At 48.4% G+C, this 23,879-nt stretch overlaps 1 protein-coding gene across 2 annotated transcripts in view; it reads left to right on the top strand.

Annotated features, from left to right (window-relative positions):
• Positions 1-423: 423 nt before the first annotated feature.
• LOC129131027 (acid-sensing ion channel 2) overlaps positions 424-23,879 on the top strand; it is a 504,741-nt gene continuing 481,285 nt past the window's right edge. The window contains exon 1 of one of the 2 annotated variants that reach the window (XR_013185271.1): positions 424-1,244. Coding sequence is in view for 1 of the 2 variants with exons in the window: in XM_054649773.2 (XP_054505748.1) it covers positions 681-1,244 (564 nt within the window). In the remaining variant the exon portion in view is untranslated. The remainder of the gene's footprint in view (positions 1,245-23,879) is intronic. The other variant, XM_054649773.2, reaches the window with a different exon arrangement.

The raw sequence follows: 23,879 nt of genomic DNA, 5'->3' as shown, positions 1-23,879 counted from the left end.
CCTTTTATTTTTTAGCCTTTCCTTTCCCCTCCCTCTTTTGCTCTCCTGTTTCTCCCTCTGAATTAGCTGCCCACCTTTCCCTTGCAAATCACACCGACAGCACAGGCTGGGTTTTCGGGGTGGTGTTTTCTGCCCAAAATGGAGAGGTGGGGAGGAGGAGAGATGCCTGAATCCTGCAGCCGCATCCCCGGAGCTCGGGGAGCATCTCCCGCTCGGGCTGAAGATATGCGGGAAGCAGCATGCTCGGCTTTCCGCACTAGTTAACAGCCTGGAAGCTGCCTCCGCTTGTTTTAGGCTCGCTCGCTTAATCTCAGCTCCCCTCGGCGCGTGTGTGCTTGTGTGTGTGTGTGCAGGGGGAGGACTTTATTGCCATTGGCTCAGCTTTCGCTGCCCACCCACATCTCTTCCACATCACCTTGGTGTCTCCCTAAATAAAACCAGCCCTCCTTATCGCACCGAGGAAATCAAGAGCAAGAGTTTGAATGGATTTTATATAAATATTTACCCCGACGAAGCTACTGCTGAGCTCGTGGGATAAACTTGCAGCAGCTGGTCTCACTCTGCTTCCCTCACCTGCCTCTGAAAGGGTTTAATTACTTTGGAGAGGAGAGGGGAGAGATCCAGATCCCAGTTCTGGCTCCAGACTGACCCAAAAAGCAGGACCAGGATTTAAATGAACTATGGATCTGAAGGACAGCACCAGCGAGGGCAGCATGGGCAGCCTGCAGCCTTCCAGCATCCAGATTTTTGCCAACACCACCACGCTCCACGGGATCCGTCACGTCTTTGTCTACGGGCCGGTCACCATCCGGCGCCTGCTCTGGACCTTGGCCTTTGTGGGTTCGCTGGGTCTGCTCCTGGTGGAGAGCTCGGACAGGGTGGCTTTTTACTTCTCCTACCAGCACGTGACCAAAGTGGATGAGGTGGTGGCGAACAGCCTGGTGTTTCCTGCTGTCACCATCTGTAACCTCAACGAGTTCCGCTTCTCCCGGCTCACCACCAATGACCTGTACCATGCTGGGGAGCTCCTGGCGCTGCTGGATGTCAACCTGCAGATCCCCAACCCTCACCTGGCTGACCCTGCTGTCTTAGCCACCCTCCAAGAAAAGGCCAACTTTAAGCAGTATAAACCCAAAGTTTTCAGCATGCAAGAGTTCCTGGCACGGGTTGGCCATGACCTGAAGGATATGATGCTGTACTGCAAGTTCAGGGGCCAGGAGTGCAACCACAAGGACTTCAAAACTGTGAGTATGAGCAGATATGCTGCTTTTCTCTTCTCTGGGCATGTGGACCATGGTGTTGCAGGACCAGGACAGCCCTGGAGGTGCCTGGCCAAGCTGTGTGGGTCCGGTGTGGTGAGACAGTGGCTGCCAGGCTCTGGCATGGCAGAGGAGGAGCAGGAGGAAGCCTGTTGAGCTGAAGTTTGTTTGTTGGAGTCCTAATGGAGGTATTATGGGGCCATACCTGCAAAGGGTTTGTAGCAGGTCCAGCCTCCATGCTGAGTAAGGCCCACAGCTCCCAGTGTTTGCTCAGGGTCAGATGGATGCTGCTGAGCATCAGAGGGGGCCTGAGGGTCTCTTGGCATGACCAGTGGATGTCAGCCAGCAGAAGGAAGCAGAGAGGGCTGGACAGAGCCAACCAGAAGGGCAGGTGCTTGGGGCTGGTCTGAGCAGTGTCCAGCTGTGTCTCTCCAGGTGTTTACAGCGTTGCTGGAACTCTGGAAGGGGAAATTTTTCTTCTTGTTCCTGGTATTCATGGCTCATAAATTCTGGTTTGCTGCAGAGTGTGGGTAGCAGCTGGGTACCTGTCTGGTGCTGTGTCCTTGCTGTGCTGTGTTAGATGAAAGGAGGGGAAAGAGAAGGAGAGGAAATGCAACTGAGAGGCTGAGCTCTGACCCTGGTCTGCTCTGAGAGGGGGGGAGGTGGAGCGAACTGGGTGCTTGAGCATGCTGAGGGAAGCAGCTGCTGCTGAGTTTCCAGCTTCTGGCTGGCACCCTGATGGCAGTGCAGGCTAGCCTGGGTGCTGTGGTGGTAAATGTGTCCGTGTAAAATAAAAATTACTAGGAGGTTGCCTAGCTGAAGTGATGCCCCTCTGTACTGCTGGGGCAGGGCTGCAGAGGGGGCTGAGCCCCATCCTGGCTGAGCTGGGGCATGCTGGGCTCTGGGCTAAGTCCCACTGTGGTCTCAGGCCATGCTGGGCAGTGCCTCAGCTCTGTGATCCCGGAGTCAGAAATGTTACAGGTTTCAGGTGGTTATTTCTTGGGAGTTCTGCTGGTTGTTCTGCTAGTTATGGTGTGTCCTACAGAGAGCAGGTCCTGGGCAGGGTTTGTGATCCCCTGGTTCATCAGCAGAATCTTTGTCAGGTTTTGGGAGAAGGGAATATTTTCTATCCGTGCTGCTTTGGATCTCTGAACAAATGAGTCCAACTGACTCAAAGTCATTGCCATCTCCTGGGCTGTGCTCTCTTTACACCTCGGAGCAGGAACATAGAATTGTACACGTAAGTGATTACCTGTGCATATCTCCGATGTGTGTCTGTTTCAAACTGGCTATTCAGGCAAACCATTCCCTTGTTTCCGCTCCCTGGGCAGGTCTGAGCAGGGGTTGGGTCATCCAAGCTGTAGGAAGGCGTCAACCATGTTCCAAGGAGAGGAGCTTGCTAAAGAGAAGCCATGTGTGAGCAGGTCTGGAGAATGGGATAAAAAAGGAGAAACAGATCCAAGAGTCCAGGGGACAGAAGAGTTGGGAAGTGAGGTCACATCCCAGGAGAATGGATAGACCTCTCTTGACTGTAGCAAAGTGTGGGGAGTGGGAGCTATTCTGCCTGTGGACTTGCCAAGAATGAAATAAGAACTAGCCAAAAGCAAAAACCTTAAAGCCAGGGAGCAACCAGCACTTTCAAAGCACCTGCAGGGCTTAAAAAAGGACTTTGAAAAGCAGAAGACAGGAGCTCTTGGCAGCCCCCCTGAGACCCAGCAGGGTCTAGCTATTGAGTTTTAGAGATAATTGCTTCTAAAACAATGATTTTAATTTTTTTTTCCTCGTGGGGAATACTGTAGTTTCCAGAAAGACAAACATTCCCTGTCTGCCAAATAAATGCTCTGCTAAAACAGATCAGGGCAAGCTAGAAAGAGACAAGATATTATGGACTGACAGCACTTGTCCTTGTCAAAGTGAGAGATTGAGTGCAGTACTTCATCCCATTCTGCAAAGCAGCTCCTACCTGAGCCAGAAGACAACATTGTCTCTCACAGAGGCAGGGCTTCCATCTCACTGACTCCAGGTAATCCCCCGGGTTATGGAAATCCGGGAAGTAGCACTCAACAGGGACACAACAACCCTGTTTTTCTTCCAGATTTTACCTCTCAGATAAAAGGCAGGGAAAAGTGTCTGTCTGAAGGATGAGTAGGTGTTTCCACAGGGAGAATGCTGTAAAGGTCTGTGAGCTGCCTCCAGGCTGAATCAGAACCTCATGTCCTGGATGAATTTTGCATTTAATCACCAGCAACCTGTTGCAGCTGCACATAGGCTCAGTGACAGCACATCCATCCTGCTGCAGCACCCGCTGGAGAAGAGTCATCACTGGAGCCTGATTTGTTTCCTGAAGGGAAACAGGGTGTAAATCCCAGGGCAGTTCTGCAATATGTCATCAGGGTGAAGAAGTACGAGGGTTTTATATACACTGCCCAGATTCTGGCAGCTGTGAGCAGAGGAGGCAGGAGCTTTGCAGCAGAGGGCTGCACCAAACAGGAGCTCGGCAATAAGGTGCTGCTGGAGGAGTCCGTGCTGTGCTGCCTCTGGTCAGCTCTGCCCTCTGGTGCGTGGGGATTTGTGTGCAGGGTGTCCCTGAATAAAGCCCACAGTGCTGCTGCTGCTGCATGGAGAGCAGGAGCTGAAACGGCAGCATCTTGGCACTTTGAAAACACTTGACTTTACCCTCCTTCTTCCTCCACTGCCCTGTTTAAATCCTCTGTCACTGCTTTAATAACAGGACTTGAGCTGTGTTTTCCCTACACTTCCTGTTCCTTCTCCCCTTAATACCTCTCAGACAGCATTTCCCATGTTAAGGTTTGCTCACTGGAGTGAGTACCCACAGCTTTTTTTCAGAAATACCCAAAGGAAACAGCTAGGTCTTAGCAGGATGTGCTGATCCTGTGCTGGCGTTGCCACACACAGAACAGCAGAGAAGATAATGCAGAGCTCTGCTGTAGGCAAAGCCAGTGAAGAAGAGACAATTGGCAGGACATGCTTTAGCAAAGCCATTCCCTTGGAGTATGTGGAGGAGGAAAGCCTGAGAGCAGCAGCCAAGGAAATCCTCTCCTTGTTTTCTGCATTGCACCCCCCAGGAGGTCCTGGTTGGAGCTGACCTCGCAGATGGCATTTCCTGGAGGAGCTGTGCTCCTGCTGCTCCATGTGACATCAAGGTCTTCATCCCAGTGCTGCTGAGCCTGGCAAAGCTTGGGCTCATCAGCCCTCACCACAGCACTGTGATGTTCTGGGAGTCCCTGTGGGTGTGTGGAGCAAAGCCTCTTTCCCAGGGTACTGGTGTGGCTCGTGGCCTTCACTCTTCCAGCCTGGGATGATGCTGGGCAGTAACAGGGGACACTTGCAAGAGGATTTTGTGTGGGGCCCAGCAAATGTGGGGGGCAATGGGGAGAAAACCTCTGAAAACCCTTCCACAGCTCATGGGGCAAACACGGAGTGAGGGATAGGATAGCCTGGGAGTGGATACTGGGAATGTGAGCAGCAGGGGAATGGAATCCCTCAGTCCCCCCTTGCTGAGAAACGCTCCCCAGCAGCACAGCCCTGCTCAGCACAGCCTGGCCGTGGCTCTGGGGGCTGTTCTGGGTGTGTCTCTGGGTCTCTGGGGTGGTACCGTGTTCTGTTTGCTAAATGCAGTGTTGGGCTGTGCTTCCTTACACATCCAGTCATTCCAGCTAACACAAACCTTTCCCTTGTGCCTGCTCTGCCTCATCAGGTGTCTGTTTATTGCCAGTGGCCATGACAATTGAAGGATAGAACTCATTTATTTTCAATACACATTCTTCTGACCTACAGGGTCCACATAATGAAGTGTATCTCATGTGAATATTGCTATTTTAAGACACGAGTTTCTGTCAATCTATCTGTCTTTCTCTGTACATATTTTTTCTGCCCTTCTTTCTAGTATATCTATCAGGCCAATGTTTAGTGAATAGCTTTGGCTTTTTAGACTAACTAGTCCGTTCTCAACTGTTATACAACTTTCACTTTCTTCAAGAAAAAAGTCAGGATAGTGCATACTTGATTCAGAAAAACATTACATTTCTTATTTACCAATTTTTCTGGAGAGTCACAACTTTTACCAAAGTTTGCTCCAGAATCTGAGATGCCATAATGAGATCTGCCATTATGAAATGTGCAATAATGAGATGTGCAATTCAGTGATAACTTTTACACAAACAGGCTGTTCTTCCAGTAGGAGATCATGTAGGAAATCCAGTTTGCACTGGAATATCTCAATTTTGCAGGTACTGTTGAGGGTCTGGGTGTGGGCACAGGCACAGAGGGAGTGCAGGGTTATAATTTTGCTGCTGGTGGTGTCTCACTGGGTGTCTAAAAGGAGTCCTGGCTCAGGGATCTAGCAAACCCTGCCCTTGCAAAGTGCAGACCCTCATGCCACCCAGTGGTTTACTGGATTGAATCTCTCTGTCCAGTAAGGATTTATAGGTGTGGTAGTTCCCTGTTACGCTGATGGGATTTGTATTTCCTTTATTTATTAAAAAATAGTAGGATAAGATTTTATATTTTGCAGGAAGTTTAATGGATGGATGCCAGTTGGGATCAATGCTCATGAAAAATAATTCCTGGGTTGGAATGGTTAATAAAGTTAAAATCTAATGAAAGCTATGGAGCTTCAGTGGGGCCTTTTCATGGCAAATCCCATTTTAAATCCTTTAATACCATGTGTTGGTTTGGCATAACTGGTTTTTCATGGGGGGGGGGGGGGCACAGGGGTGGCTTCTGTGAGAAGCTGATAGAAACTCCCACCATGTCTGACAGAGCCAGTCTCTGATGGCTCTGAAGAAGGACATGCTGCTGGCCCAATTAGAGAGGTTGGTAACACCTCTGTGATGACATATTTAAGAAGACAGTAAAAAACAGCACCTGCTAATTTTTTCCCAGGGGTAGCCTGGCAGCGCTGCTGGGGCCATCCCAGAGGTGAGCCTCCCCTGCCTGGCTGCCCCTGGCCAGCCGTGCCCGGCACAAGGGCAGGGGCAGTGGGGGCAGCCTCCCCTTGGCAGTGCCCTGCATGAGCAGAGGTGTTAATTAGCACCCACGAGGTGATGGGGCCATGGGGCTGGCAGGGAAAGCACGATGAGCGATTGCCAAGGCAGAACCTAGACCAGATCAACTTCTCGGTGCTGCAGGATTTTGCAATATCTTTGAATTGGTGGAACTTGTTGGTACCTATGGGCATGTCTTGGTTTGGAAAGCCAGGTGTCTGCTAAGGAAGGCAGGAGCCTCTCCTGAAATGGAAAATGTAAACCCCCTCCCTCTGAATTGTTATAAATTTGAAATTAAGGGGCTCTCAGGGAAAGATATGGGAGCAGGAATAACAGTTCTTTATTAGGGAAGAAAATAAAAATAAAATAAACAATGCAGTAAATCAAAACAGCACTGCCAGAGTCAGAACCCAACCTGACACCCTGTGGGTCAGGGTGCTGGCAGCAGTCCCATTGGAATTGTGGCTCAGCCCTCCTGCAGTGTCAGGGCTGGTTCTGCTGGAGCAGGGATCCTGGAGAAAGGTGCAGTCTCTTCCTCTGAAGATCCAGTGGGAAAGGCAGTTACTGTTCCTCTGGGAATCCAGTGGAAAGGCTGTTCTGGTGTCCCAGAAACTCAGATTATATCCACATAGGAAATGTTTGGCTCCTCCCACTGGGCTCAAATCTCCCAGTGGGATGCTGTAGTTCTTATCAGTTATGCAGGGACATTTAATAGCCCATGAACAGAAGATGTCTCCATGGAGGGAGGATTGGTTTGTGGAAGGGATGAAGAAAACTGCTCAATTAACAGAAGATAACTGCCCAACCTCTGACAGATGGCAATAGAATACACATTGCCTTGCAATCTAGGACAGGGCAGTAGCTTTTCTTCTAGTCAGAGAAGAGGAGGAAGTGAGGACATGTGAGGGAAAACAATATGGTGGCACCAAGGTCAGTGGAAAAAGAGGGGGAGGAAGTGTTCCATGTGCTGGAGCTGAGATTCCTCTGCAGGCCATGGTGAGGACTGTGGTGAAGCAGGCTGTCCCCCTTGCAACCCATGAGGTCCATGGGGAATGCAGAAATCCACTCACAGCCTGTGAGAGAAGTGTTCACACCAGACCGGTTGGATGCCAGAGAAAGCTGTGATCCAGTGGGAGACCCAAATGCAGAGAGAGGGCCCCTGCTTCCAGAGCTCCTTAAATGAACAGAAAAAGATCTGGAGTGCTGAACTGACCAAATGCCCATGCCCTGTCTCCCTGCACTGTCAGTGGGAAGGAGGGGGGGGGGGCTGGGAGAAAAAAAGGTGTTTTAGGGTCTTATTTTACTTCTCATTATCCTCCTCTGACTGTGTTAATAATAAATTTACTTTATACCTTTAGATTTAAACCTGTTTTTACCTTAGAGTGTTTTTCTCCCAGTCCTTACTGGAAGTATAAACACCGGGTGAAACAACTCCAAAGGAGAGAAGCTGCAGAAATGGGCTGCAGGTTGTTAACTTGGGGCATTTGGGATGCTGATCTGACTGCAGATCTGACCAGAACAGTGACAGTCCTCCTTAATGATCTTTGAAAAGGCTCTGTTTGGATGTGTTTTGAGCTGTTTCTTAGCCAGGCATGCTGCCCTCCCTCACTCAGGCTTTGGGATGGGAATAATTTAAACAAGTGGGAAGTGTCAGGAAGAGGCACAGCCAAAGTGTCAGAGCCAGCTGGAGAGCAGAGGGGGATGGATGACGAAGAAGATGAGGCATGGGGAGGGCCCTGGGAGAGGAAGGACAAAGAATCTGTGTGTGTAAGAGCCAGATGTGGTCTCAGCTTCCCTTGCTGGAGCAGCTGGCACTTGGTTTGGAGGGGAGCAAGAGCCACTCCTCACTCCTGAGTGATTCCCATTCGTTAGAGTTATTATCAGGAGTCCAAATGAGAGCTCCTCTGTCCTCTACACTCCACCTGCCCAAGGATTTGCACTCCAAATAGCAGCTGGAGCTGGAGCAAAATGCAAATCCACCCTTGGGATGGGGAAGAACTGCTGAGCAAGGGGGGTGTCATTGGAGTTCCAAGGATAGAGGAGATGTTTGAGGGCTGCCAGGGTTTATCAGAATTGTCCTGGGAATTGTGTGAGGCTTTTCTTAGTGTTGGAAATACCTCTGAGTGCAGCTTCTTGTGCTTCAGCTTATTTCTCCTGGACAGACACTGAGAACTGAAGTGCCCAAAGCAGTGGAGAGCCGTGGTTGTCAACAACAGAGAGCAAATCTGATAATCACCTGGCACAGTGTCCTGGTGCCTCCTTTGCTCATGGCTCTTTGTGACTAACACAATTCATGTCACAGGGTCTCCCTGACAACTGGCCTTGTGTGAGTTCTCCTGGGTGCAGTTTTCTGTCTGCAGTGGGTGGAGGGTGAAACCACAGGAAGGTTCACATGTACTTGTGCTCTCTCTACAGGAACCAGACTTAGTCTAGTCATGTCCAAAGCTAGAAGTAAAGGCCAGGAAAGACAAGGAATATATAAAAAACCCAGCATGGTTTCCAGCTGGAGAGGTAAAATAGAGCAACAGAGCTTGTCCATAACCCCCCATGCAAGGGTCCCTTGGAGTCTTCTTGGCACATAATAAACAACCTCCCAGATGTCCCCTCTTGAGGAATCTTTGCGTTTATCTGACCAAATGCAGTGATGCCCTGGGAAAAATCATGGTATGACTGCTGTGGGTTTAATCTAAACCCTCCCTGAGAGGTTCTGACTACAGGTCCATGATCCCCATGGACAGAAATGGGTAAAAATCTAAACCAGTTATCATGAAGTTAAACTGGAGAAATTTTCACTTGATAAAAAATGAAAGCAGGTCTGACTTCAGTGAGGGCCTCTGGCCTCTTGAGGTCCCTTCCAAGCTGAATTATGATTCTATAACAGAAAGCAGGTGCAGACCTGCTGGGTCTTAAATCCTTTTGCTATTTTTGGAGCATCTAATTTTTTCATAGAAACATAGAAACCTGGAATGGTTTGGGTTGGAAGGGACCTTTAAATCATCGTGTTCCACTCTCCACCACGGGCACCTTCCACTATCCCAAACTGCTCTAAGCCCCATTCAGCCTGGCCTTGGACAATTCCAGGGATCCAGGGGCAGCCGCAGCTTCTTTGGGCATCTTGTTCCAGGGCCTGCCCACCCTCCCAGGAAAGCATGTTTTCCTAATATCTTATCCAAACCTGCTCTCCTTCAGTTTAAAGCCATTTCCCTTTGTCCTGTCCCTACACACCCTTTTCCTCCCTCTCTCTTGGACCCCTTTGGGCACTGGAAGGGGCTCTAAAGGAGATCAGTCTCCCCAGAGTTTCTCTTCTCCAGGCCAAACAGCGTTGCAGGACCTTGCACTTGGCCTTGATGGACTTTGTGAGGGTCACACATTCCCAGTTCTCCAGCCTATCCAGGTCCTGCTGGATCTCATCCCTTCCCTCCAGCGTGTCGCGCAGCCTGGTGCCATCGAGCTTGCTGAGGGCAGCCTCAATCCTATTGTTCATCACCAACAGTGATGGAAACCACAGCTCTAACCCTGAGGAGCTCTGCCCATCTCTGACCTGCTCTCGTGCTCAGTTCACCCTCAGCCTTCCTGAGAAATGAAAGCCACTTTGAGAAGACAATCACCTTCCTCTCTGTGAACTCTGTGCACAAGTTTGCATTATTGACCTAAGGACAAAAATTGCTCTAAAATGCAGAGTTGCTGACAGCTCTGTCTGCACTGAGGCATTCACAGCTCTGATTCCATAATGAGTCCACCACAGTTTCTCTGAGCAAACCCCTGTCTTTTCCCATTTTCTGAAACTATCCCTATTTGCTTTAGAAGCAGACAGTGGTGATTCCATGAAAAAAACCCCTCAGATCCATCACTAAGCTCCTGCTGACAAAAAATGTGTCTGGCAGCTCCCGAGGAGCAGCAGGATGGGGAGGTCATGCTCAGCATCTCCATCTCCTCTGGCAGGGTCTGGAGTCCTTCCTCTGCCTTCCCAAAGGCATCTGGTTCTGCATCCATGGGTGAGGTCGGGGTGATAAGGTGATAAGCTATCATGATAAGGGGGGTGTGAGCAGAGTATCAGGTGACTGGGTTGCTGCCACAGCTATGCCAGCTCTATATGGGACTCAAAAATACAAAAACCACTCTGCCTGTTGAGATTATGAGAACTTGCAGTATTCCATAGGAAGAGCTCTTTAGGAAAACAGACCCATGGAAAACTTTCTTGCTTACAAAATGATGACAGCTATGAGAGGCCTGGAAGTGGGGAGGACTCAGAGCTTCCTGAGGGAGGAAATGGTGATGTGTGGCTAAATGTGAAGGTTGTGAAAGTCAGTGTCTATTTTGAAACCTGCATCTGCTGAGAGGTCATGATGAAAAGCCTTAAACAGGTTGATTTGTTGAGGGATGAGTGCAACAGAATGGTCCTCTAGAAGCTTGTTGGGACTTCCTGACCTATGGAAATCTGTGAGGAAACCTTTCAGGCATCGGCAGCTCAACAAGCTAAGAGGGAAAATGAGGTAGATGAGGTGATCATTTCTGACTCCATCTGCAATGGATTAATGTATGAGACCTGCACCAGGAAAACAAAATCGCCCTTGGAGGTAAAAGAGACTGAGAGTTATTTCAGCACGACTGACACCAGTGTGCTCAGGGCCATCAAGAACCAATTTCCACCCAGCCATGAATATTTACAACCATCACATGCCATTACTTGAAGAAAAGCTGAATTGTTTTGATCATTTGTTGCTGTTGTGCCATGGAAGGAAGGATTTAGCTTGTGTGTTAAGGCAAGGAGCATGAAGTGAAGGAGTGAAGAGTAATGGAAAATGCACATATATTTGCTCAGGGTGAGATGGTTGAAAGGAGGTTTAATCTGCATTTGGATTTCCCAGAGGAGCCCATCCAAGAGAATGGGGCCATCAGGGATTTCATGTGCAAGAGGAGCTGCTCAGTTGTCTGCTCCTGTCAGAGGAGCGAGTTCTGCTTCATGATTTCCTCAGAGACTGAAATTTGAAAAGAAAATCAGAAGTGAAAAAGACTGACTCAAATTTCATCTCCTCCTCAGGTGCTCCCCCACATTGGTCTGACCTTGCACGAGAAGGGGATTTCAGGCTCTTGTCTCATGCCAGGTCTGTAGGCTTCCCTTTCAGTCAGTCCAAAGGTTGTCCAGATCTCACTTCCAGTGTGAGTTTTTTGGAATTGGAGTCTTTCCTGAGGGAAACTGATAGAGATGAGTCTGTCCACCTTGCCTATATGAAAAGAATCCCAAACTAAAACCCAAATCCCCAAACTAAACCACTGGAGGTCCAAAAATTTTAGAAATTTTAGTGGGAACAAGTTTTAGCTGCTCTATAAAATTGAGTTTTCATTATGCTGTTTCAGTGCTGATGAAGGCTAATATATAAATGTAATATGAAGATGGGCATGAAATTAAAGTAATTTAAAATGAAATTAAAATTAAAAATGATTAAAACTTATTTTGCTTTTTAAAGGTTTTGTCATTATTGGAAGAAGAAAACCAAAGCAACCCATTTAGACATTTTTTGGTTTCTCATTCCATTCGTGCTTTCCAGGCTCTCTGAAGTCCCATGCTCGTGCAGTGGAGGAGTTGTGCAAAAATTTCACTTTATGAAAGGGGCTGAATCCCATAACAAACAGTGACCCCCATCCCATAATAGTGATTCAAACTTTTGGTTCACCTGAAGGTTTGAGAGACATTAATCTTAGGCCAGGGAAGAGAATAAATAAACCCCAGCAAATGCTCTGGGTGATTCAGCTGTGTTACTGTGAGAGGGGTAATTGAAGGGCTCCATGACAGGAGGTTTCTCCCAGCTCAGGAGAAGATGATGAGCTGGAGCTCTGGAACAGCAGGAGGACAGGGCAGGACAGGATTCACATGAGGTTGCTCCATGACAGCCCAGCAAACATCACTGCAGTTGCCATAGGCAGGACTAAATTAATTGCAGAGGAGAGTTAATGAGCAGTGGGAGGAATTAATAGAAGCTTAACCCTTGATTATCTAAACTTCCAACACCACCCTCCACTGTTCCCTGGCATTGAAATGGATGGTGAATCCTGAGACACCCAGGAAAGCCTCTCCATCCCTTCCAGGCCTCCTGCAAGGCTTTGGAAGAGCAGCTCATGGCTCTGTTGTGTGTGCAGTGGTGGCAGCAGAGCTGTGAACTCCTCAGCAGCTCTCCAGTGATGGAGGAACCTGTGAAAGATGAACCAGGATGCCAGAGAGGTGAGGTGTCAGTTCAACCTTGAATGGGGGATGGAATTCTGGTTTGGGAGATGGGGGGACTCTCAGCCATCTGTAATGGGATGGTTTAGCTGCAGGGGACCTTGGATGGGAGCTGACATTCACCACCAGATTTCTTGGTGTTTCTGTGAGCAGGTGAACCAGGATTCTGCTCAGAAGTACAGTTTCTGTTCATCATACTGGTATTTTTCTCTGGAAATACTGCTGGGATTAGGGTTAGGGGTAGGGATCAGGATCTCACAGAACATAACAAGTTGTATCCTCTTCAGCTCAGGAGCTGCTGGGGGGGTACAGCAGTCACACAACCCTGATATATTAATTTCTTCCTTTGAAGCATTTACTGTTTGGGGATTTTTTTTTTTTTAATGAAAAGTGGCAAGTTTTCCCATAAGGCTTTGGGAAAACTGCTGCTCTGGTCATTTCTCAAATGTTTCCATCTAAACCAATGTTCCCATCTTTATGTAAAAGATGGGAACAGTTTCCATGGATAGCATGACCAGGGTGTGGAGATCATGCTGGGGAGAAGGAGCTGCTGTGCTGGATGTTAAGATTGATCCTTGTTAATTGAGCTGCATTTTTCATCCTCTACCCTGGCCTCAGATGCTGCAGCCAGCATCCCTTCTGCAGATGCTGCAGGATCACTCTAAACAGCCATTAACTAATGCTAAATTATGATGAAGCATCTCCTGAAATACGTGTGACTTGCACATGAATAACAAATGGATTTGTTTCTGTCAGGTATGGCAGGAGTTTGGAGCTGATCCACACCAATCCCAACAAGTCCCCCTGTAATTCCAGGACAGGCATGGAGAGAGGAGGTGCTGGGGTGCATGTGGCAGCTCAGGATGAGCTGTGGGAGGAGACAAGTTCCAAGCTGCCAAAGCAGTCCCAGTTTATAGAACCCCAGTGGAGTTTGCCTCCTAAAGACATTAATGAGGGTGAGATCCCTTTTTTAGCCCCCACAACTGCATCCACCCCTGCAAAAAGAATTCTCTCCTCATTATCTCGTGGTAGAACAAAAAGACCCTCAGAGGTCAGCCTTGTGATGATGTCTCTGTACATCTGCATCTCTCTGGGGAAAAACAGGTCAAGAGGGAAAGGATTTTTCTATGGTGTTTGTGCACGATACCAGAAAAATGTCCAAGTGTCTCCTGGGATGAGATTTTCCATGTGAAAAATGAAAGCTTTTTGTCTTAAAGCATTTCTATTTTCCATGAAATTAATTAAAATAAAAATCTCAGTGCAAAATAAAACACTGAAACCCTGGGATGCCTCATTAAATGGATCATCTGGTTCAGAAATAAGTCATGGAAAAAGTGATGCAGAGCTGGGGAACTCTTCACCATGTGCTGCCTGTACATCTTGCTCTTGTAGGTCAGCAAGTTCTATTGCACCCAGGTTCTATTTTATACAGATTTTGAGGCAAACCCTGGTGTCATCTGAGTTAGTGGGGGGGAGCCCTGAGTTACTTATTCATGTCTGGCTTTCCCTGAATAGGGAGATTTAATTTACTGCTTTCAAATGAGTCCCCTCTTTCAAAGGGCAGTCAGAGCAAGATGCTTCGGACAGCCTGACCTCTGAGCTTTCTGGAGATGGTTTTAGGTTTATTTCCTGATAAGAGAAGGTTTCAGCAATTTTCCTTCATTTGAAAGAAGAGGAGAAGTCTCAAAACAATGTGATTTCTACAAAATTCACAAAAGCTGGCAGCTGGGAGAGACCCAAACTGGAGCCCAGAGAGGAAAAACAGGGTCAGTGCTTTTGTTTTACATTGTGTCTGACAGGGACCAGCTGGCCAACAAACACATGTGCCCCACTTTCTCCAGGAGCAGCCTGGCAATAATGAGACAGCTCACACTTCTCTGGCAGCTCAGCACAAGCGAGATCAAACGAGGGTGCAGAGAGAGCTGTGCTCCCCATGGGGCAAAGGGAACCATGGCAGGAGAGGTGTGGCTGTGAAGGCAGGTCCTGGGTGTGCAGGTCTGCTCCTGCTGGTTCCTTCTGATGCTGCTTGGGATCCTGAGGAACCTGGGACAGAGCAGGGAGAGGGTAGAAAAGAAAATCCTCAGGAGCACAAGCTTCATTCATTCCTCTGTTTCAAATTCTGAATCATTCCCAGCACTGGGAGGAGGCCCACAGGACTCAGAGTGCACGGAGGGACCTCAGCTCTGCAGCCGACTCCTCAGGTCCTGGTGGGAAATCCTGCCCAGCTCAGAGCCCCCAGTCAATCCAAGGCTCTCACTCCTCTCTTTGGGTTGGCAATAAAACTGTCATCTCCTTGGGACAAGGGCTGTTTTTCTGGTTTATGTTTGCTATTAAACATTTATTATTAAAATTGATTAAACTTTAACTGAGGGAGGGGAATTGCTTTAACCTGCTGCAGAGAATGACACGGGCTGTGATTTTGTACGGACAGAAGAAAACCCATTATTCCTGGTTGGAAGGAATTGAAACCAAACAGATTCTTCTACAAATGTCTTCACTCAAAAAGCATTTTGAAAGCCTTTCTTACTGCATTTGCAAATCAGGTACACAGAGTACCTGAACACCCCCAGCTACTGCAGCTCTGCAAACCCCAGAGAGCTTCTGCAAGTGCCTGCAGGCTGAACAGTATCCTGAGGTAAAGCATCACCTCCCTCCACTTTGGAATGCTGTTAATGTTGATGGGGGTTTCTGAGCCTGAATCACTCCTCCACTGGGGGAGCCCGTGGCTGTTTGTTGGAACAATTAACTGCAGCATATTTTCTTCCCATGTTTCAAACCCATCTAACACCAGGTGTTACAGCACAGTTACCACAGGTAAATTTGTGTGACAAACTATTTCTGGAGATCAGGCAAGGACAGTTCGGTTACCAGGGGCAGGGAAATGTGGTGTGCATTTATTTTGTTATAAATAAGGCAGGTTAGTATAGTCCCCATTTACAAAGTAATATTGAAACCCGGGGAAGAGCTGTCAGTTCTTAACACAGTTACTGTGAGTCCTTTGTGTATTCTGGTTTTCCCATGGTTTGATTTGTTTTCTTTTTCTGTCCGGAAGAGAAATAAGTGTCTTGAGTCAAGTATGTTCTTGTAACCCCACTTGTCTTTCAAAAAAGACACACTTTCATTAAACCCAACAAAACCAGAAACCAGCACTGTGGCTTTAGTGCTGAGAAACCCTTTGGTTCACTCCTTCTCTGATCTGTGCCCGAGCAGCTCCATTGCCCTGCAGTGCTTCTCACTTGGAATAATTCCTCTCCTCTTTCAGTCCAGGCACATCCAGCTGTGTGATATTCCAGCTTTTTGGTGTGCACCAGGGTTCTCCTGTGGTGTTTGTCAGTCAAAGTGTGGGCACCTGATTATTAAAGATGATGATGGTTCAAAGATGCAGATGATGAGTTTGTATCAGTTATTGCAACAGTGATGCAGTAAATCCCAGTTTTAGGCATATGATCCTTGCTACTCACAGGGATTCTCACATTGCTAAAATATCAAGGGTAAGACATTAAAACAGCATCAAGTAGCTCCAAGGGAGGTTTAGATTTAATATTAGGGAAAATTTGGGAAAATTTCTTCACAGAAAAGGTTGTTAGCATTGGAACTGAGGCAGGGCAGGGCACTCACCAGCTCCCCCCAGGAAGTGTTCAAAAATTATGGATGTGGCACTTGACAGGGTTAAGAGTGACCATGGGGGTGGTGCTGTGGGTTGGACTTGGTGATCTCAGACGTATTTTCTAACCTTAACAATTCACTGATTCTGAGATCTGGCTGGACGTCCCCACAGCAGAGGTTTGGTGTCCTGTTCCTGAGCTGGGTGTCTAGAAACTGGGCTTTTCTGCCCTCCCAGTGTGCCCTTGGAGAGGGAGAAAGGGCTGGAGGAAGGGGAATGGTTGGGAGCAGTGCCTGGGCTGGTGGTGATGGGGAGGAGATGCAGGGAGGCAAACAGGAGCAGCAGAGGACATTGGCAAGGGGCCAGTCCATTCTTCCAGGCACCAGGAGGGGCTGAGGGAGCTGGGCAGGGGCTGGGGCTGGAGCAAAGGAGGCTCAGGGGGCCCTTGTGGCTCTGCACAGCTCCTGCCAGGAGGGCACAGCCGGGGGGGCCGGGCTGTGCTCCAGGGAACAGGGACAGGAGCAGAGGGAACGGCCTCAGGCTGGGCCAGGGCAGCTCAGGGTGGGCACTGCAGGAATTTCCCCGTGGAAAGGGGGGTCAGGCCTTGGAATGCCCAGGGAGGGTTGGAGTGCCCAGCCCTGGAGGTGTCCAAGGAATTCCTGGTCATGGCACTCAGGGCTCTGGGCTGGGGACAGGGTGGGGATCAGGCACAAGTTGGACTTGATGATCCTGGAGATCTTTTCCAACCTTGGTGTTTCTGGGATTCTATGATTGCTGGAAATAACGCTTATCTGTATTCTTTCTCCACATTTTTCATACCAAGCTGACATAAAGAATACTTTGATGCTGCATTTCATGCCTTTCCTCCCTCCCTTACTAGTAACATGGAATTATATCCCCATTCCTTTAAAATTCCAGGGTTTAGCAAGCACATAAAGTACACTTAAATCCCAGCCCTGACTGTAAAGCAAATATTCCTTTTTCTCTCAGGAAACCATTTCTTTGACTTGTTATTTTGAGCTCCATCATGGTTGTTGCATGCAAAGGCAACTTTGTGGAAAAGAAGGTTAAGTGCTAAGGTTAAAACAGGTTCAAGTATAATCCAGAGTGCCCTTGGCAAAGACAGAAGGGTTTTAGTGGGTCTCATTTATCATTGCCTGACTGCTTTAAGTGCTTGACTGGCTCATTATTGTTTTTATATGCCTGTAGAAGAGCTGCAAAAGAGCCAGTGAGAAAAGCATCACTGTTTTCCTTGTTTAACCCTCACTCAACAGGGAACAATAATATTTAAGACTTCAGAGTGTAAAAGGTTTCCTCTTCAGAAACCAAATTCCCCAGCATGAGCCACATGGAGCAGCTCGGGCTCAGCTCCAGAGGGGAGGTTCCTATTGGTGTGGAGTTACATCTATGGCAGAATTTTAGAGGTGAGAGCCTGGAGCTGCTCCTGCCAGCTGGGGTTCCTAGGCCTTCCTGAAACCACTGCCTGACCTTCAGCCTTTCCTCCTCAGCCATTCTGCCAAAGCTTTGTCCTCCCCCTGCAGGGGCTGTGGGCTCTGCAATGGAGGGAATGGTTGGACCATCCCTGGAAGGCAGGAAGCTGCTGGAACAGTTTTCCCAGGAGGTTGTGGACTCCCCATCCCTGGAAATGTCCAAAGCAAGGTTGGACAGGGCTTGGAGCCACCTGGGACACTGGAAGGGGTCCCTGCCCATGGTAGGGGGTGGGAATGAGAAGAGCTTTAAAGTCCCTACCATCTCAAACCATCCCATGATTCTGGGATCATGGAACACTAAAAAGAATATTTTGGAGCACAGATCTCAAACATCAGTGAGCAAAGACCTTCTCCATGCTCTATCCCTCCGTGTTTGTTTTGCAGATGGAACCTGGGGGATACAGGCAGTGTTCCCAGTGCTCTGCACTTGGGTGTGGCATTCACATTCTCTGAAAAAATCCCTTTGCCCAGGATTTTTCTCTTGGGAAGCTGAGAGGCCTCAGAGAAAAGGAAAACAATTCTTATCTCATTTGCTTCTCCTGTGCTGTGCTCATGTGGAATGTGTTTGGAGATTGTTTACCCATGGGCAGGTGATTGTTCCATTGCATTCTGCTGTGAGTTGTTTTCACTCTTTGGCCAATCAGGGCCAAGCTGTGTTGGGACTCTGGAAAGAGTCAGGAGTTTTCATTATTATCCTTTTAGCATTCTGTCTGTATCTTTTCTGATTCTTTAGTATAGTTTAATATAGTATTCTTTAGTATAAAGTATATACTAAACTATATATACTTTAATTTGGTATTCTTTAGTATAAAGTAATAAATGAGCCTTCTGAGAACATGGAGTCAGGTGCATCATTCCTGCCTTCATCTGGGCATTCCCTGTGAATACAATACCTGGGGATTTGTGTGCAGTTGTGTAAATCACCAGGATGATATGGCAGAGGTCCTGACTGGGGGTGTGGGGGGGTTTAATTAAATGGCTGCTTTAATTCATGGTACCTTGCCAAGGCTCCTTACAAAGCTCTTCTGGAGCTCAGGAGGTGTTAATGCTACTGGAAAAGGCAATGGCTTCATCCCAAAGCAGCTGAATCCAACCTGGAACAGGTACAGAAGGAGACTGGGAGGAGGATTAAGGAAAAGAAGCACCTGTTCTAGAGGGGAGATTATGAGAATTGAGCTTGTTTAAGTGAGTCTGGCAAAGGCTGTGTGAAGGACTGGGATAACTTTGGAGAAATCCATCAAGGGGATGATAACTGTGAGGTGGAGAAATGGAGCTATTTCAGCCAAATCATGGTGCTGGATTTGGAGTAAATGGTACAAATTGGTCATAGATAATGTGGTGCTGGAAGTTAGAAAGGTTTTTTTTATTGTTATTATTTCTTGAAGGGACAAAATTCTGAAGTAATGGGGATAAAGAATCCAGCAGGGTTTTAACCAGGATCATCCCTTGATGGTGGGATTGTGTGAGGTGACTGCCAGGAACAGGAGGGTTCAAGGACCTCTCCCAAGTCCATGGACAGCAACCTTGTCCTGGACTGAAGGAATGGGTTGGGTGCACACCTGGATTGTAGGAAGCAGGCACCTCTCAGCCGGGTTAAGCAGAGTGGTGGGGAGCCTGGGAAGCCTGGAAAAACACAGCCATGTCCTGGAAATCTCTTTCCTCTCAGTTCCTGGAGTCACACAGTATCAATTCTGTGTTTCCTGACCCTGAGCAGATTTTAATACCCAGCTTGTGAGTTCTCAGAATTCAATGAACTCAGCCCCTGTCTGTGTCTGCATGGAGACAGGAATATTGAGTCTATTGGGGTGCAAATCCTGTGAGTGCTTAACCCTGGCCAGGGCTGGGTGAAGATCCCACGTGGAGGCTGCAGCAGCTTCCCTTGAGGGTGTTCAAGCTGCCTGCAGTGAGAATCTGCCCAAAACAAGACACCCCAACTGCAGACACTCTCTGGTCTGAGCTTCCCAAAATTACAGGTTAATGTTAATGTTGAGGACACCCATGAGTGTTACTCAATTTCTCCCCTGCAAGGGAGGGTAAGAAAACACTGGGATCCTGTTAATGGCCAATCTGACTGAAGTCAAGGCATTAAATGTGGCTGGGTTTTTGTTTACCCATATTCATATCCCATCTGGGAGCCCCTGGGATGCTGTTGTATTAGACATCCACAAAAATGGAGCAGAAATGTGGTCTCTCCTTTGCTGCTTAAAAATAATAAAATTTTCTCTCTGATTTATGGGCTCTCTGAGCAGCAGGGGAAAAAAAGGGAGGGACAGCATCAGTTCAGTTCATTCTGACCAGTACTCACAACACAAAGGGAAAACCTTTTTTAAAATTTATTAATAAATTTCCTCTGCAGAAATGAGTTACTTGGGCTCAATTTTACCCACCTGGGAACTCTGATTGTTGTCTCATGAAACAGAGCACCTGCTCTGTTATCCCATAAATAAGGGAGAGCAAATGCATTGTGTGCTCATTCCAAAGCCTGGCTCCCCCGCGGGGCTGGAATGTGCTGCAGCAGAGGGAAGAGATTTGGAAGTTTGCCCTCCGGTTTCCTAGAGAGACAAGGCTCTGGGAGCAGTTAGAGAAACATTCACTCTGCCCGCCGGGGTTCCCTCCATGGCTCAAAAGTGCTTGTTGCTGCTGTTAATTAGAGCTGTGTGGAAACATCCCCGGCAAAGCTGGAGCCGCAGCAAACGTGCCTGGCAGGGTTGTGGTCCAGGCTCCAACTGCAAATCAGCTGCCCTGCCAAGATTTGGGAGGGAGCAGGAGAGCTGGAGCTCTGGCATCAGTGATGTGGGAATGCTCTTGGGACAAACCAAGGTCCAGATGTGGACTAATTAAGACCCACTATGTGTTGACTTAGTGGATATTTAGCTAATGAAGATGGGGCTGGCAGCCCAGCTTTGTGCTGAATGTGCAGTTCAACCTCCTTTCTCTTGCTTTTAGTGGCAGCACTGGGAGTTTGCTCTGAGTCCATCCTGTCCCTTTTGAATCCTAAATTGTGACCTCAGAATCTCCACTGGAAGCAGGGCAGTGATGACCCTGCTAAGACTCGTTTGTGCTGCAGGCAGAGCTGGTACTGCTGGCAACCCCAGGTGCTTTGCAGGGTTCTCTGACCCATCTCCAGAGGGATCATCCTGAGGTGAAGGGTGGATCAGGCTGCTCCTGCTGCAGAGGGAGGGATGCTCTGCTTAGCCAATGCAGAGAGCCTAAGAGGTAAATTCATGCTGGTTGTTTGGGATGAGGGACAATAAAGCTGTCAGAGAGGGTGGGGGTGGCCTTGCTGGAGCTGCCTCAGACACTGAAATCCCATCTGGTCAGCAGTACCAGGTTCATGCTGTGAAATCAGCCATGAGTGTGCAGGATGTGCCCCAACCCACAGCTCAGCCTCACCCTGAGATCCGTGTCAGACTGGGAAGTGAGAGCTTTCCATCTCCTGCTGCTGTGTTCCAGATCATTTGCTGTGACTCTGGGCATATGTTGTCAATTCACCAGCACCTTTATGCAGTCAGTTATAATTCACATTTGCTGGTTTTTAATGAATGTTTGTTCACTGGAGCATTTGCCAGGGAGTGTGCGTGGTGTGCAGAGCCAGCCCACATCCCAGCAGCCTCCAACTTGAGCTGAGCTGAGGAATCAAGCTCAGGAACAAATCAGGAATGTATTTTGTGACACGCACTGCCTGCGGTGTGAGACAGAGGGGACTCTGTGAATGGGAGTCTTGCAAGAGAGTCCCAGCAGCCACATGGATGGAAGACTTTCCTGCCAAAGGAATGGAAAATCCCAGAGACAATCAGGGCCCTGCTGAAATTCCCTTAAAATCCAAATACAGGCTCAGTCACTACCACTCTGGAGCACCTCACTGTCTGCTGCTCCCACTGCAAGGTTTGTTGTCCTGCCTGGTATTCCCATCATCTGGATGGGGAATGGAAGCAAACCAGGATATCTGGAATGCATGGTGATGAGGGGCCTTTGAGAAACATCCCAGGAGTCCCAGATCCTCAGGAAGGCATTGAGAGACACAAGGAACAATGTGGTACTTTCGGGGTCCCCAGGATGAAGGAGGAATTGAGAATCTGACTCCATGTTCTTAGAAGGCTAATTTATGATTTTATGGTATTATATTATAATAAAGAATGCTATAACTAAAGAATAGAGAAAGGATACTTACTGAAGGCTTAAGAAGATACTAATTAAAAACTTGTGACTGACTCCTCAGAGTCTGACACAGCTGACTGTGATTGGTCATGAAGTAAAAACAATTCACCTGTTGGATAAACAATCTCCAAACCACATTCCAAAGCAGCAAACACAGGAGAAGTAATGAGATAATATTATTTTCCTTTTTCTCTGAGGCTTCTCAGCTTCCCAGGAGAAGAAATCCTGGCAAAGGGATTTTCCAGAAAATATGAGAGTGACAGAATATGACAGAGCTAAGGCTGAATGTGATTGTTCTAAAGATGCAGGACTCACTCAAAAAGGGAATGTGGGGATTTGGGAAACACTTGAGAGTGTTTTGGGAGCCCAGTCCACTTTGCTGGTAGAGAGAGCAATGCAAATTCATAATTACTGTAATAAACATGTGGGAGTTAATTACTTCTCCCATTTGCTGGCTGTGTAAAGGATGCAGTGAGGAGCAGGGACTGCTTCCCCTGTCCTTTGCTGGGAGAGCCAAGGCTGCAGCCTGTGCCAGGGAAAGATGTGTCAGGAAAACCAAAGAGCTGACAAAAGAGTAGGCTACAAAGTTGAGCAGCTCTGAGTCTTGCTGGGCAAAAACCTCTGACCAGGAAACTGGATTTCAGCAGCTTCTCCTTCCATCTCTTTGCTTTCAAGTGCAGCTGCTGCTTGGACAAAATCAGCCTGGCTTTAAAGTAGGTCAGAGCTGAAGTCATCTCAGGATGCTCTTAGAAGAAGAAATACATGTCAGTGTGGCACCACTGTGGCTTTTAATAGAGTTGTTCTCCACTGGCTGCTCTGTGGGACTCAGCCAGGTGGGACAAGCCATGGATCACAAATCCTACCTGAAGGGATGCGCTCCAGCAGAGACGAGGACAGCGCAAGGGGAATGTGGGAGTGGAGGTCCAAATTCTCAAACTACTTCCAAAAAAATGGACTTGAAGAAGCATCAGGGTCCCGAGCACCTTCTTAGCAGCTTTGGGGTCCCAAAAACCTAATTATCCACTCAGAGTCTGGTGTCGTATTGAATAATCCAAGGGGTTTTTTGGACAGACTGACAGCAATCCAGTCTGGACTATTTTAGGAGCATGAAGACATCCTGGGTACTCTTTTTAAGTCTCAGACATGTAATTAGCAGTTCCAGGTTCTGAGCAGCTCATTAGTGTTTGGGCAATCAGGAAGGGGACACCAATGAATTCTGATTTCAAGCACCTGCTCAGCAGCTGTGAGTTTTGGATCTCTCCTGTTAGCAATGGCAGCAAGTTCCAAACCTGCTTTCAGGGAAGCATTTTCATCAGGCTGGAGAGAAATTCACACTTTTGTTCCCTGTCGCTGTCCAGCAGCCAAATTCTTGTGCCTCGTTTCCTCGGGAGGAGTGGTCCAGGCTGAGCTGCAGTTTGACTGGGCTCTAAAAGCTGTGTTTAGCTGAACACATTAAGCCCATCTGCTTCCCAAAGCCAGCAGCAACTCCAGCCCTCCGGGGCAGCTTGGCAGCGCTGCTGTTCTGACCCAGCTCGGGCAGGAGGCTTTTTGGGAAGGCAGAGAAGGGAAGGAGAAAGAGGAGGAAGATGTGAAAGCAGATCAGCACAGCACCTCAGAGGAGCTTTCCCTTCTCCTGAGCCACCCACCACACCACAGACACACTAAAGAGAGGAGAAAAACAATATTTGCTGACTCTCTGAGGAATGTGAGGCTGGAGCGAGCTCCATGTGAGGGATCCATGCATTATTTATGGCTCTGGGCTGTGCTATCCCCTGCTGGACCAGCCAAGTGTTCTCACAGAGAACGGCTCCTACCAGGCAGTTTAACCCCCTTCCCTCTTGTCTCCACTGAGCTGACACTGCAGGACACAGAGCTCGGCTCCCTGGTGTGCCCAGGTGAGCACAGCCAGGAGGGTCTGAGCCGTGCCTGGGATGGGATCCCCGGCCCTGGAGAATGGGAATGCTGCCAGTGCCCCCTAATGCCCCCCAGAGCCCCCCCAGTGCCCCCCAGTGCTCCCCAGTGCCCCCCAGTTCTTCCCACTGCCTCCCTAGAGACCCTCCAGTGCCCCCCAGTGCCCCCTAATGCCCCCCAGTGCCTCCCCAGTGCCCCCCAGTGCCCCTCCAGTGCTCCCCCAGTGCTCCC

Source organism: Agelaius phoeniceus, chromosome 26 (genome assembly GCF_051311805.1).
Source record: "Agelaius phoeniceus isolate bAgePho1 chromosome 26, bAgePho1.hap1, whole genome shotgun sequence".
In the NCBI taxonomy this organism is placed as follows: domain Eukaryota; kingdom Metazoa; phylum Chordata; class Aves; order Passeriformes; family Icteridae; genus Agelaius; species Agelaius phoeniceus.
Note: the sequence above shows the minus strand (reverse complement) of the source record. Positions and strands in the feature narration are given on the sequence as shown.